The 15,926-nt window shown below is 39.9% G+C and overlaps 1 protein-coding gene across 1 annotated transcript in view; it reads right to left on the reverse strand.

Moving 5' to 3' along the window:
* Window positions 1–1,018: 1,018 nt before the first annotated feature.
* The window catches only part of AZIN1 (antizyme inhibitor 1), a 29,606-nt gene continuing 14,698 nt past the window's right edge, over window positions 1,019–15,926 (reverse strand). Inside the window, exons 5-12 of the mRNA XM_033155705.1 lie at window positions 14,394–14,566; window positions 10,596–10,730; window positions 8,668–8,749; window positions 8,074–8,148; window positions 5,959–6,124; window positions 4,766–4,881; window positions 4,346–4,560; window positions 1,019–3,020 (exon numbers count right to left, since the gene is read on the reverse strand). Coding sequence (XP_033011596.1) covers window positions 2,909–3,020; window positions 4,346–4,560; window positions 4,766–4,881; window positions 5,959–6,124; window positions 8,074–8,148; window positions 8,668–8,749; window positions 10,596–10,730; window positions 14,394–14,566 — 1,074 coding nt within the window. The 3' untranslated portion in view covers window positions 1,019–2,908. The remainder of the gene's footprint in view (window positions 3,021–4,345; window positions 4,561–4,765; window positions 4,882–5,958; window positions 6,125–8,073; window positions 8,149–8,667; window positions 8,750–10,595; window positions 10,731–14,393; window positions 14,567–15,926) is intronic.

The raw sequence follows: 15,926 nt of genomic DNA on the forward strand, positions 1-15,926 counted from the left end.
AGAGTGGTACCTCGGGTTATGAACTTAATCCATTCCAGAGGTACATTCTTAAACCAAAGTGTTCTTAAGCTGAGGCGCGCGCTTTCCCTAATGAGGCCAAAGTTCGTTGACCAAAGCGTTCGTTAACAGGGCTGTTCGTAGACAGGTACCACTGTACTTGGAAGGCTACCAGGGTTAGTAGGCTCACTGAATACCCTCTTGAACACTGAACAGGATGTGAGGACCTTAAAGACTGCTTGGAGGTTGAATGAAAGAAACCTATGAAACTGAGGGTAGCATTTATCTTCCTTCGCTGCTGTTTGTCTGCTGCAATTCTGCCATGACAATAGTAATTAGCATGGTTGGGCTCCTGTTGACATACAGTGGTGCCTCGCTAGACGAACGGCATTCGTCTAGCGGAAGCTGCCCCGCAAGACGAAAAAGTCTATGGGGCTGCTTCGCAAGACGAAAAATTTTCGTCTTTTTTTTCCGTTTAGCGGAGCGCGGCTGTCATTGCCGCTTCGCTAGACGAAAAAACCGCAATACGAAAAAATTCGTAGAACGAATTATTTTCGTCTTGCGGGGCACCACTGTAATACCATGGGTGACAGATTAGGCAGGTGATTTGTGGGGGATGGACTTGAGGGCCAAATTTGGACTGGGCCTGTTTTACCAAAGGGGAAGTGATGTTTTCTATCCCTCATGTGACAAGAATCTATTGTGCAAATATTAAAATAGGACAGTGATGTGACAGGTATGCTTAGGATTCATAATATAAACCTATGGAGTTACACTACATGTCGAATGAACACTGCACCTGAGAATAAAACCCATGCAATAGATGGAACAGTCCCTTTGTCCTCCTTTCCATTAATCTTGCTAACTAGAATCTCATTTAAAATGTCAGCAGTTTGGTGCATCTAAACATAGCTTCCTTCCTTAGCAGTTTCTACTGGGCAGGGCAATAGGTCTTCATGTGTAAAAGTAACAGTCTCTCTCAGCAACTAGCTATACTATACACAAGACAAAGTCCCATTAGTTAATTTGCTATATAGAAATCATTCAGTTTTATATTTGAATTATTCAAAAACTGATATTACAATATTGTAAACAGAAGAGATAGGTTTTAGCATATAAATTCAAATACATACCAAGTTCAAACCAGCTTTTATGGCAAACTGTCAAATACAATACAGACATTTTGAAGGTGACTGTACCATTTACAACAGAGTTGGTTAACTCACAACAGTTCTATAAACTTAAGAGCAGAATCCTTGGTATCTTTAGAGAGGCTTGATGGAGGATATGAAAACTGCCCCTGCTTTTTTAATTTCCTAATAGAACCCTGACAGATACTGGATCAAAACTCTGGAAAGTGATGTTTTTTTCTTAACTGGAAAACTGATTTTGCTTTTTTCATTTGTGCTTTAATGTTCACAACCATATTCCACTGTCAGGGTTATTAAGATTTAGCTGCAGGAAGCATTCATGCAGATTAAAAGCATCTCATATGGTTAAAAGCATATAGTACCTGTTATTTTAAAAGGATCAGGCTGAAGGGAATTTTCCCAAACCCCTTCATCTAGCAAGTATGCAGTTTTAGCTCCAGTGAACTGGAAAGGGGGCAGAGAGAAGAGAAAGCTTCCTGCCAACTGGCATTAGTATAAAATGCATGTGCATCTGGCAGCCCATTTTACATTACCAAGTTATTTAAGTATACTAATCTCCATTTTCAAATTAACTCTGGCTTGGTGCATTTCAAAATTCACATCCAAGGCTACTAGGTTAGCAAAATAAATTAAAGTGAGAAATCAAAGGGAAGGAGGAATCTAAGCAACGATGAGTAAAAGCTTCTATATTTTGCTTGCTAAGTCTAGCTGCTACAGTTTAGATAGAGTTCCAAGTATATCTAGAACATCAGGGATCTGGTTCCTAGAGATGGATGTAGACATCCTGTCAAAGAGCAAATGCTAATCAGAATTACTTCGTTGGAATACTGAGACTTTTAAATCCTAATCCTATGTTTTTTCTGTGGAAAGTAAGCCCCTCCAAGTTTAATGGGTCTTACTTTCAAAGTGTGCAAAGTAAGTCTTGCTTTTTAGACAAAAGAGAGCAATAAATTAGCTTTCTGGTTATTATATGCATTTTACTTCCTGTGAATTGATTTGCAGCACCTGTTTTCTTACACGTTTTGGAGTTAGCTTAAATTAGATGCATGAGGAAAACAGCAGACTGCATTTCAGCTTAGTTTTTAAATCATGATTTAAAATTTTCTCAATTTAAACAGTCTTTGAATAATAACCTTACACCTTTTTGTACTATCAGTGTTGCTTAGATCTCTTCCCTGTATTAGCAGGGAGGGGGTAGGTGGGGAGAACAGTAAAGTCTACACAAAATTTTATTGCAATCATACAAGGGTGGGTACTGCAAAGGTGAATACAACAAATACTATGATGCAATTTTACATTTATTAAACTACAGTTCAAAGCACAAATTTACACGTTCTAAATACACTAAACATAGCTAATGAAGTCACACTTGTTTCCCACTGACATTTCAGATATCAGAGGGAAAGACAACTTTACAAGACTAACAGAAATCCTTAGTATAAAAACTGTACTTGTATGTAAACTGTTTAACAGAGAACCCAAGTGATGGGTTTCCATCTCAACTAAGTCATCCATTTTGTTGCATATTTCGTTTAAATGCTGAGGGATTGAGTGATCTGACAAGTTTAAATCTTTCTTTTTTTTTAAACCTTTACTCCCCCAGTGAATTGTAGTTGTAGCTGGTTTTGCCTGGTCCCAAATGATTTCAAGTTTCAATAATTCATTCAAGATTGTTCCATTTTAATTCCAAACTGGAATGTTGTGACCAGACAAGACTACAGACATGCAACTGCAAGGCTAATTGAAGCATTAGTGCCTGTTTAAGCTGCAATAGAAAAGCGGTCTTCAGGACTCAGCTGAATGCAAGAAGGCACAAAGAAGAAGTTCTTCATCAGTGTGTCAGAGGTGAACCCAGCATCTTGCATCTCACACCTGGAATGGAAAGCACACACAATATTCAGGCAAAATAGGGGAAGAAATATTTCATATGGGGTTTTTTCCAAGCACTGTAGCACCGTCCTTTCCTATTTTGCATACTGTTCTAAATACTGCAAGTTTAGCAAATTAAATTGCCTAATTTTAGCTTTGCCCAGCCATTATGTGATCAAATATTCAGAAGAAAGTATAGATGGTACTTTTTGTGCACTTTTGATCATCATACTTCATCTTACAAGCATGCAGTTGTCCAGAAAACTTATGTACAGACGGTAACCCATTTAGGCATGATCACCAATGTGTGGGTCATTTTGGACCTGGAAGAGGGCATAACAGGGTGTGCTTATGTGTGCTCTGCTGACAAACCCCCACATGAAATGGCCGCTGCCTCCTGCATATATAAAAACCCATCAATCTGCAAGACTGATAAAAATGAATTTAGATACCCAGATCAACCTGTTCCTTCTTCCACAAGCTGACTTTCCATTCACTTAATGCCAAATTATGTCCTGGCCAATTAGCAACATGGACAAAACAAGTAGAAAGGGAAACCTGTAGCCCTCCAGAAGCTGGTAGTCCAACTTCCATCATCCTTGACCACTTTATGTTGGAATCTAACAACATCTGCAAGGCTACAGTTTGCCCACACTGGTGTGTTACCTATAGATCAGGATAGCAGTGCATGCAAATGCAGTATAGTGATTGGTTAGAGGCAGCCAGGCTTCATATAGCAAGGCTCGGGCTGGCCCAGCATATACTTCAAGAGTCCACCCCAAGGAGAGAACTGTACCACTGTTGTGGTTGCACTGAAATACTTTTTTTAGCACCTAAGCTTCATGTGACCTTAGCATGGGTATAAATGGACATGTACCAGTAATTAAAAAAAAACAAAAAACGGATCTGCAAAGCTGGTTGGACAGCCTCTACAAAACAAGACCTAACACACATGCACAATATCTAGATAAAATGCTTTATTGCCTTTGTATCTAGTAAGATCAGTTAGATATTTACTTCTCCAAAGATGAACACAAACTTTGCACTGAATTGGAACATGGGTATCCCCATGTCCAAATCTAGCACTCTAGCTGTTGTCCTGACTCTTCAGTTAAAAGTGAGCATGTGTTGCCAGGTGAAAAAGGAAAAGCACCTGGGGGGCGGGCTGCAACAATTTTCAAAGGAAGTTTGGGTTTCTCAAAAGGTGTACACACATTGCTGAGATGTCTATGCTCTTAGAAATAGCTCACCTTCCTTCATGAAATATTGAACATAGTGTTTTGTAAAAGTTAGACTGAATCATAAAGTACAACACAATATAAACTTACCAGTTACTGATTGACATTATGTAGTAAACTGGTGGCTTTTGGAAATCATTAAAAGCAGATTGTTCACCCAAAGCACCAGAACCCATATTGTCAAAGAGCAGCCAGTCTCCAATATTCAGCTCAGGGAGAAGACAGTTTTCCACAATTTGATCAAGCTCATCACAGGATGGACCCCAAAGGCTGCTTGCAAATAGAGGCTCATCTTCCTTGTATTTCTGCATGAAAACAGTTCTGACAGTTAGATTTAGGTTTATAAATAATAATAATAATAATAATAATAATAATAATAATAATAATAATAATTTATTATTTGCACCCCGCCCATTTGGCTGGGTTTCTACACATACAAAAGCAATGATAATTTCATTTGGCCAATTCTTGTTGAGGATAGCAGCTTATAGTACATAAAGGTGCTCTCACCTTGTGAACCTCTGGAATAGTAGTCAAATTCTCAGATAATTTGCATGCAAAAGAACCATAAACACCATCATTCATGTAGTACATGAAGACTGGTTCATCACTCCTTATTTGTTCCACTGTAACGAAAGATGTTACATTTTAATAGCAGTTTCACAATAAGTTTCCATTTACAGCCCTTTCTTTTAACAGTTGCCTAAAAGTTTTTCAGGAGCATATGGAACATGCACATGAACAACAAACATGATGAGGGAATATCAGATATAAGATGTATCCTGAGACAAATATGAATCATGACCTGGAACATTCTTAAGATTGCACATTAAATAAGGTGTGTGTGTGTGTTTTCTTCACTTAATTCAGTCTGAACACAAATATACTGCAGAGGTATGCCCTTGGTCTGCCATACAAATTAGCAGTACTATGCAAGTCAAACCCCAAAGTCTTAAAGCTTAACAAAAGTTGAAATGTAACCCTCCAGGCAAAACTCAGCCTGAAACAGCATGTTTCTATGGAAACTGAAAATAAGTTCTAGTTTACAAATAGTAAAGATTTTTTCCTCCTGAGGGCTGAGCCCTTACTGATTCAAAAAAGCCAACTGTCTTTTAAATTGAAACCAGCTCAAATACTGGAAGAGACACGATACCCCAGGAGAGAAATTTAATTTAGGAGTCTCCCCCACCCCAACAGCTTATTTTTACTGCTTTCTTTGATTGTTTTAAAATATTAGAACAATAAGCATTAACAAACTCCTTTGTGTGGTTTCCCTTAAAGCCCATATATAAATACCACTAACAAATGAAATAAACAAAAGCTTCTCAGCAACCTAAAAGAGAAAATAAGCTATTAGAGTAAATGTAAAGGGACCGCTGACCATTAGGTCCAGTCACGGACAACTCTGGGGTTGTGGCACTCATCTCGCTTTATTGGCCGAGGGAGCTGGCATACAGCTTCCGGGTCATGTGGCCAGCATGACTAAGCCACTTCTGGCGAACCAGAACAGCGCACGGAAACGCCGTTTACCTTCCCACCAGAGAGGTACCTATTTATCTACTTGCACTTTGACATGCTTTCGAACTGCTAGGTTGGCAGGAATGCTATTAGATTAGAAGTTTAATTTTTGGCTAGGATCCAAAGCACTGCTGTTGTTTCTTCAATCTTTATGCTGATTTAAGTGTGGAACAGGTTTTGCTTACCTTTAGAGAGAAGAGGTTTGTCATCTTGAACAGCTTTCTTGGCAATGATATTAACTGCTAGAGTAAATGCAGAAGAAACATAATAGCATCCAGGCTCCGCAATCACGTTCACACCAGATTCTTCAGGAAAGTAGGTATCAAGTAATGGACTGACAATGTGATTAACCTTGAAGATAGAAGGGGAATGTCTATTTAAAAGCCTGTATCGATTTATAATTTACAACTTTGGTTCAAATTTTAAGTCTGTTCCTAGATAAACGTTTGTAAAGTTGAAACGGTGCCACTCACTATCACAACTTGAGGGGGGGGGGAATCTGAACCAATGAAGTTGCTTAAGTTTGTCTGAATTTTACCTCAGAATAAAAAGGATACATGATGTATTATTGCTGATCTATTAAAGTCAAGTGAATTGTATAAATTTTAGCACATTACCGATAGAGGACTACAACAGCTCCTATCAGGCTGTTTTTCCCAATGTTCATTCAATCCTACGAAATATGATCTTGTTTTCAAATAATCTAGGTCTATTCAAAAGCAGCCATCTAAAATCTTGGGTAAATTGAAAATAATGGTTGATTTAGTTGTGATATTTAGACTCCTGCAGTTTTAAATTAGCACAATTGTGGTTTGTTCCTCCTCTCCTCCCTCTCAGTGTGAACCTGTATCCAAAAAACATTTTAGGTCAGTCAAGTAACTCCTAACACGTGGGTTGCACAAACTGGAGAACCAATCCACACACATTGCTTTCTAATTTGTGCAACTAGACCAAAAGACACTTGCGGTACTACTCATATAGCAATGTCCTTTAGAAAGCACTGTAGCAAAAGCAGATCATACAGATGCACATGCCACTATAATAAAATGTGACTGGGACCCAAAGATCTGCTTCCACATATGGAAATCTGCTTTCCAAGTTTAGAGTGGTTGTTTTCCTCATTGGGAAAACCAGGCCACCTTCTAAAATGCATAGCACATATGGTGCTATAAGCAGAGTTAGCTAAACTGTGCAAAATATCACTTGAACAAATCAAAGTGCAACTACACAAGTGGCACCTGATCTTTCATCAACAGTTCCTTGGATCCTGGCCTGCATGCTATAACTTATCACTGCACAAATTCTTCCAAAAAATATTCATTTTTAAAAGCGTCAGAAGCTAATATAAAACTTGCAAAGTCCTTTTTGGATACAACAAGAAAATGTGTTTTACTGTTGTGCAAACAAGCCTCAGGTTCCTGTGCTCCCATCTCGAATTTTGGTGTAGCAACAAGTTCAGAAACTTTTGTTTTAAAACTAATCAGTGCTCACTGTTATGTTTGAACTCAGAGGAACGCTGATTCTTTTATGCTTTGGTTTTGTTAAACAAGCCAGGATTCAAACCAATCTGCCACTCTTATTTTCTAAGTCAGCCTTCCTCAATCTGGTGCTCTCCAAATGTGCTGGCTGTGACTGATGCAACTTGTAGTCCAAAATTATCTGAAGGGCACCAGGTTAAGGAAGGCTGCTCTGTATCCAAATATAATATTGTGAACTCAAGTTTCAATGATTGAATTGGAACTAAAGACTATAAATCCATCCTCAATCTCTGTGTTAATTCTTTAGCTATTTCATAGGTATATCCACTGCAAAAGTGCTGGACCATAAATAAGGCTGATCGCCGAAGAATTGATGCTTTTGAACTATGGTGCTGGAGGAGACTCTTGAGAGTCCCATGGACTGCAAGAAGATCAAACCTATCCATTCTTAAAGAAATCAGCCCTGAGTGCTCACTAGAAGGACAGATCCTGAAGTTGAGGCTCCAGTACTTTGGCCAGCTCATGAGAAGAGAAGACTCCCTAGAAAAGACCCTGATGTTGGGAAAGATGGAGGGCACAAGGAGAAGGGGACGACAGAGGATGAGATGGTTGGACAGTGTTCTCGTGGCTACTAACATGAGTTTGGTCAAACTGCGAGAGGCAGTGAAGGATAGGTGTGCCTGGCTTGCTCTGGTCCATGGGGTCACGAAGAGTTGGACACGACTGAACAACAACAACAAATCCACTGCAAATGCAAATCTCAACTAACTGAATAACTAAATAAGCCAGTTTTATAGGAAAAAGCTAAGTCAAAATTCATACCTCCTCTAGGTCAGCTTCGTAATCTGTGAAACCACCACCAATATTCAGCAGGTTCATGGTAAAGCCAAATTCTTCCTAAAATAAAAATGCAGAAAGTTTACTATCTACAAGGTATTATGTGCCCTTTTTGTTTAGTAATATAGACTCTTAAAACATGGAGCTCTTTTAACAAGACAAGGTGATTTATTTGTTACCTTTTAAATGGTTATACAGTAAATGGCAACTCAACTAATTTTCATATATTATGTCTAAAACAAATGGCAAAATATCTACAATTGTGTGACAGAAATAAGTAAAGGTGTACCTTGGTTCTCGAAAGGAATCTGTTCCAGAAGTCCATTCAACTTCCGAAAACGTTCGAAAACCAAGGTGCGGTTTCTGATTGGCTGCAGGGGCTTCCTGCACTCAAGTGGAAGCTGCGTCAGACGTTCGGCTTCCGAAAAACGTTCAAAAACCTGAACACTTACTTCCGGGTTTTCGGCGTTTGGGAGTTGATTTGTTTGTCAACTAAGCCGTTCGAGAACCAAGATTCCACTGTACTGAATATATTCAACATGTGAACTTAAATGTATAAAAGTCCAATAATTCACTTACAGCCATATCAAACACACAGCGAGCATCAGAAATAGCATGTTTGTATACTTGAGTTTCCTTGCAAGAGCTTGACACATGAAATCTGAAACAAACAAAAAACAAAGACTAACTTGTGGTGTTACCAAGTTCATGACTAGCTAAAAAAAAAGACATGCAGATTCTATGCGATTTATTTTTTGAAACTATATGGAGTAATACTGTATCACTGATGCAAAAAATATGTTGCAGCACACACTAATGCACGGGGTGTACAACAATGTAATAAGAAATATATTGATTCCTTCTGTCTCCTCAGCTCTCCATATTTAGCTGAAAGCTATGCTAATAGCACATTTTAGTGGAGAAAGAACCTTGGGTAAACAGAAATATAAGAGAATCATATCACAATTACTGACTCCTGAATTCTATCCAGGAGTTAACAGACTACGGGTCAAAAAAGTGTTTTATCTTCCCAAGATAACAAAGATCCCATGCTCATTCAGGCATTGCTCCTTACTTTGAGGAAATCAGAAGCACACTAAGCTGGAGCCTGTGCCATGTACTTCCCCTGGAATGACATTTTGTCTGAACAGGCCTATTGCTTTTGTTAAAAGCAGTTTAAAAGTGAAACTTCCAAATCTGGAAAGCTCTGGCTGGACAAGCTCACAACATTTGCAATAAATTTGCTTGCAATTCTCTCATTCTGGCTCTCTGCACTTATTGAAGCCTAGACCATAAACATGATGACAATTACCCAGCCAATAAAATCTGTCTGTGTTCCATGCTAAGCATACTTAGAAGAAGCTTCCACTGAAAGCAACAGGATTTCTTGCTAATAAATATGGGACTTGTACAAAGGATAAACAAGAAGATGGAGTACAATATTAGCAAAAAAAAAAAAAAGATCTCTCTACATTACTGAAATATCATTTAGCATTAAAGTTTTTTGCCCAAAATTATTATTTATTATTATTTATTGAATTTATATACCACCCTATACCCGGAGGTATATTGACACTTGAGGCAGGAGACCTCTGTTTTCAGTACAGTGGTACCCCTGGTTACGTACTTAATTCGTTCTGGAGGCCCATTCTTAACCTGAAACTGTTCTTAACCTGAAGCACCACTTTAGCTAATGGGGCCTCCTGCTGCCGCTGCGCCGCCAGAGCACAATTTCTGTTCTTATCCTGAAGCAAAGTTCTTAACCTGAAGTGTTATTTCTGGGTTAGCGGAGTATGTAACCTGAAGCGTATGTAACCTTAAGCATATGTAACCCAGGTACCACTGTATAATCAACTTCCTGGAAGTAGATGCTTTGGGTGTCTAATATTTGCTACTAGGGGCGTGGCATTATATAGTTGAGACTATGGGAAAGCTGTAGAGAATTGCTTTGCTCTGAAGATCGTGTTGCCTTTTATACATGTATTTCTAAATGTTTACCTTTTGTTTGAAATGGGTTTGTCCCGTCAAGCCTTACATGTTAAATGACTTTCATCTGCCATATGCATTCAAATTAGGTGCCCCCCTTTAGAACTAATTTACAGCCTTAAACTGAAAAGGTCCATTTTATCACACAGAAAATGCATGTACTGTACGCCATATAGAAGACAAACTTTTAAGAATAATTTTCTAGAGGTCTGGGAACTAATATCCCTGAAGTTTCTCTCTCTCTCTGGTATTAATACTTCCCATATTCTCTTCCCAAATATTTGGGTGCACAGAAACAAGACACTATTATATAGCATTTTACTAATATGTATGAGATTTAATTGGAAGCATAGTTATGAAACACTGTGGCTACTTTTATAGACATTCAGGATATCTTCCTAACATGAACATTTCAACATTAGTGACCGCATATACCATTTAAGTCTACTGCTTTCCTCTTTCACATTGAAAACAGCAGCAATGTGAAGGGTAGATGAGGGAGAAGGGACATTATTACTTACTTAACACCAACTATTTGGACATTCAGCTCCTTAGCACATTCCATGAGGTGCCGACAGTTCTTCAGGGTGGTGCCAAACTTCATGTTCATCTCTTCCTCTCCATTAATGTCTTCTGTGGCAATATGAAGCAAGAGCCTAAGAGAAGGGGAAGATGATTGGGGCACAGTTGGTTTACAGCAGCATCAGCACATGTGAAGCCTGAAGACTGTCAGAAGTATGTTGATTATGTTGCCAATACTCCAGTTCCACCGATGGACGAGTCAAGGGAACCTAATAAAAATAATCCTGTACAGAGAGAAAACTAGCAATTAGGGCCTAAATATGGAGTAAAAAAGGATAAGTGGTTTGGAAATGCAGCAGCTAATAACTGCTGTAGCAGAAAACCTGTTGATTGCTGTAATAAAAATACATTACCTCATGGCTGTCATAACGCTGCTCAGTGACTTCTTGCAAAATGTGCTGAATATGGTTCAGTTCACATGTTAACACTAAGTCAAACCATAGCCCCTGGAGAGACAGTTACAGCTGCTCCTTCTCCAGTCTTACTGCACTGCTGCAAGCTAAGGTGTGGGTTGTGCAGCATGCCATCCACACTCAGGCTCATGGTTTGGCTGGAAGAGATGAGCTGTAAACCAAGAACAATCCTTGGTTACAGCTTGTGGTTTGTCTGGGATGAGGCAAATCATGAACCCCGATTCAGACAACATACTAAGCCAAACCATAGCTTAGCTTCATAGCAGGAGCAAAGAAGCAAAGCAGCTGCAACTGTCTACAGGGGCCCATGCAGTCACAGCAAGCTATGGTTCAGCTTACCTTTACATGCAAGCCACGTCTATGACTGGGTTTTGAATACTGTTTGCTTTATAAAATATGGCTGATTTGAAATATAAGGCATCCCAGATTTTCCCTCCCACTGGGTACTTTTTTGAAGTATTAATTCCAGTTTTATTAGCTTCACTGCTTGCTTCTTCCTGTAGTAGTAGCCAGAACAGGCTAGTGGGCAACATTTCATTTGAAGGTAACAGGGCTTACACCCTTGCAAGAAACTGAAACTTAATTTGATAACAGAGCATTAAGAGTCCTTGGTTTCTAGAAAGATGGGTCATTTCTTGCAAACCTGAGCATCAATTAGTTGCTAATATTAATCAAAAGAGATACAGCCATTAATTTCACTCTAAATGTCTATAACATCCTTAGAGCCAAGTCTACTAAACCTTACTTTGGGAGCTGGATGCATTCATAGCCTTGCAAATGTCATACTCCACAAATGACTGTGTTAGTCCTCTGCTGATTCAGTTAACAGAAGTGACTGCATGGTCAGTGCTGGGTATCAGAATGAGTGGGAAGCTAACATCTTTATATTTTCCAGGTGTGTGTTATATTGCACTCATGCAGATCTGCCCTTAAAAACATGCAACTGAAGCACTATATATTATCCTTTTCCTTAAGGATCAATATACCTGATGATAAAAGTTTGGATCATAATATGCATTAGTAGTGTAGGAGCATATAACATATATATGACATTTCTTGAAAACATGACAATCACTGCCCTATTACAAGAATAAACTCCAGCAACTTTTTTACACAAAGATTGACAATGAGAAAGGAGGTGCCCAACTGCTTGACACATTTACTGGATGAACTCTTCTCTCAAGTCTGCCAGAATATTAAATTACCCAAGCAATCTAGAGATTGACATGCAGCCTTCATATTCTATTATTTCAAAGGGGCATGTACTTACCCACTAACTGCCTTATCTGTTTTAGATAATCCACCGCCATACATTTGTTCCTCCTTCATGCTGATGCTACCCCAAGTAAACTAGAAGAAAACTTGATGTGCACTTCTGGTGCAGCACCACAGTTCTGGCACGCAGCATATAGCAGCCTGTTCCAGATTTGTACTTGATTTCCCCCCCGAAACATTCTGGACCAGCTCAAGGGATCTTGAGACAATTCTCACAGATGGTGATCTGAACAAACATGTGATACATTTCATCATGATGCCAGAGTCCCAAGCAGAGAATGGTGTGTGTAAATACATATATATATAGTATTTACAAAAGAAGTGTTAAGGTATCTTGATAAAGCAATTTCAGGGTAAGTTAGTAGAATCTTCAAAAGAAACAGCTTAAAACTGTTGTCAAACACACCTAACTATTTGGGTCATCAAGGTATAAACTCTCAAGTTTTAAAGAGTTGCATGTTGGAACACCCAAGGGAGACTTCTCTGCAGGAAGTATTTCAGAAGGTTATCCCTTTAGAGATACCGTATATACGCGAGTATAAGCCGACGCAAATATAAGCCGAGGCACCTAATTTGACCACAAAAAACTGGGAAAACTTATTGACTTGCGCATAAGCCGAGGGTGGGAAATGCAGCAACTACTGGTAAATTTCAAAAATAAAAATAAATAAAATTACATTAATTGAGACATCAGTAGATTAAATGTTTTTGAATATTTATTTCAAAGAAAAACAGGGGCAAGGAGTTCCATAGGCTTGACTCTGCACCACAGGAATAAGCGTTTTCTTTTATTTGCCCCCTCCCCTCTTCCAACAGTTAGGCTTTCCTTTTTATTTCTTTGGTGTATTTTATGTCCAATATTTCCATCCCCCTACAACCTCTATCAATAAATGGGACTGATTCCTGAGTGTGAGGGGGTTTATTTTCAGGCCCTTTTCTTCCCTCCCCAAAGAACCCTCCCTTCCCAAACAGCCAAGCTGTGAATGGATCCAAAGGAAGATAAGAGTTGCAGAGCTCCTGTGACCTTGCCTCCTCCTGGGCTTTGCAGAGAGGAGGGGGGCAAGAGCCTCTGTTCCTTGACTTGGGGGTCCTCCCTGCACCCTCCCCTTCATCCCAGGGACCCCCTCTTCTCCCCAATGGACCCTTTGCAAGATGAGCAGAGACTCACTGGATTCAGGAGGCGCCAGGGATGAAGCACATGCAGAAGAGAGAGACAAAGGCCCCCTCCTCCTTTTGTAGGTGGGCTTGGTATTTCCTGACCTCTCTAGGAATCCCACTCAATCCTTTTTAACCCTTGGCAAGCCAGTGCCCCCAGCTTCTCTGATCCTGTCCTGTGCCTTTTGCAGGAAAGAGCTTCTCTCCCCCCCCCAACTGACAGAGGGGGAAGCATTGTGCAGTGCTTCTCCGATCCTCCATTCTGTGCCTTTCTGCTGGTGAGTGGAGGCAGAGGCGTCTTTACCCTTCCAGCTTGTGTCTGGAGGCGCTAGGACCTCGCAGACAGCTGCAAACGCACGGGATGGGATCCTGCAGGATCCCATCCCTGCGGGACCGGAGGGATCGGAGAAGAGGCGTCTCAGATCTCCATCCTGCGCATTTCCTGGTGGGGTGGGGGGTGGGGAAGCGGAGAGAAACTCTTTCTCTCTGCTTTTCCTACCCAACCACCTCGCAGACAGCTGCAAACATACAGGACGGGATCGGAGAAGATGCCCCCGTCCTGCACATTTCCCGGTGGGGTGGGGGGAGGGAGAGGGAAGCGGAGAGAAGCTCTTTCTCTCTGCTTTTCCTTCCCCACCGCCCGCCTCACTTGCGCATAAGCCGAGGGCGACTTTTTCAGCCCCAAAAATGGGCTGAAAAAGTCGGCTTATGCGCAAGTATATACGGTAATTCATTATAAGCATATATTAAATTTAATTCAGTGGGCTCTAGTTCAACAAATCTAGTACGATTTGTTAAGTCTTCTAAGATGCCACAATAATGTTTTAAAATTGTATACTGTAATCCCAACTTCCCACAATGGTAAGTAAAATGAAAATATTTCTGTATGCTTACTTTGCATTTGGATGGTTCCTAGCAATTTTCTTTAATTCAAGTTCACTGTCACATGTCAAAATGTTTACTCCAATTTTCGCTGCATATTTTATCTGAGAAGCTTGCTTGCAAGGATTTGTGAATATAATGTTTTCAGGAGAAATGCCCAGGTCTTGAACCAATGCCATTTCAGTCTGAAAAAAACAAACAAACATTTGAACAAGGTTAGAGGCAAATAAAGCTTGTGAAGAAGATTTAGAGTATATAAAGTTGGAATTTTTTAAAATCACAATACTGGTATTAAAAGGAGGGGGAGAGAGAAAGTAATACCTAATGTAAGACTTGTTATCCAAAGTTACTTAGTTTAAGTTTGAAGCTGCCCTGTTCCAAAGGCTAAGAAAATTCTACCTTAAGTTGTTTATCTCTAGAAACTCAAAGCCAGCTTTTTTTTGTGAGTGGAGGCTTACAAAGTTTTAAAAGTTTCTAATGCTTGGTGCTCTGGAGCTGTCCTACATGCACATAATGTCCAAACAAGCTATGCAAGTTATACTAATAAAACAGGTCATTCTTAGTTGTTCTTAAGACATCACAGTGGTATTTGGATTCTTTTTATTTACTCCAGTTATGAGAGCATAGAAGTTGGGTACAAAAATCTCAATATGTGGAAGGTTCATAGGCTGGAGAGAAACCACAATTCAGTGGTGGAGCCCATGCTTTCCACAAAGTTCCCAAGTTTAATCCCTGGTGTCTCAAGTTACAAAGAGACCTTGGAGAGCTACTGTCAGTCAAAGTAGACAATGGGCCAACTGGAGAAAATCTGGCATAGTATATTGTAGCTTTCTATGGTCCTAACTAATATAATATGCTTGCGGTATCACACACCTCTGCATAGCAATGATATGGTCAAGAATGCGTTCCATATCCCGCCCCCCAATATTAAGATTTTTAAATTGCAACTTAAACACATCCACGGTGGTTTACAAAAGCTTTATAATATTAAACCCAATACAGCATTAGAATAAAATAAGACACCGAATGAAACAGACAACAGCACAAGCATTAAGAATAAAAAGGCCAGGCCCAGCCACTGAATGTACCAGAGAATACAGCCACCAGCCTGAGAATGAACTGCAGGGAGTTTGCTCACCCCTTATCTTCTGTAAAGAACACTGCTCCAAATGCTAGTTGGCCTACAATCACAGCAGTGAGGGGAAGGTCATTCTAACCTTTGCAACCAGCCAGCGGAATGTTCCTGGATTGTTTGTTTTATTGCTCTAATCTGTTGTAAGCCACTTTAAGAATATAAACACACAGAGACATATAAACTAGCTTCCATCATGCGAGTGCCTAGGAGGTGGGTACTCCATAAACAGGATCACCACCAGGACTATTTCTGGTCGCCAACCTCCAAAGCTCTGGTGACAGAGGCACATGAAGCGGAACCTCCGTAACTGTTCTGAAGGAGTGAACAAGCTCTTATACACATCCTCTACTAAAGGTTTAGGGTTCAGAGCACCCTACCCTAACGTGGTCCGTTCCATGTTTTGGTCTACA

This window comes from Lacerta agilis, chromosome 7 (assembly GCF_009819535.1).
Source record: "Lacerta agilis isolate rLacAgi1 chromosome 7, rLacAgi1.pri, whole genome shotgun sequence".
NCBI classification, from domain to species: domain Eukaryota; kingdom Metazoa; phylum Chordata; class Lepidosauria; order Squamata; family Lacertidae; genus Lacerta; species Lacerta agilis.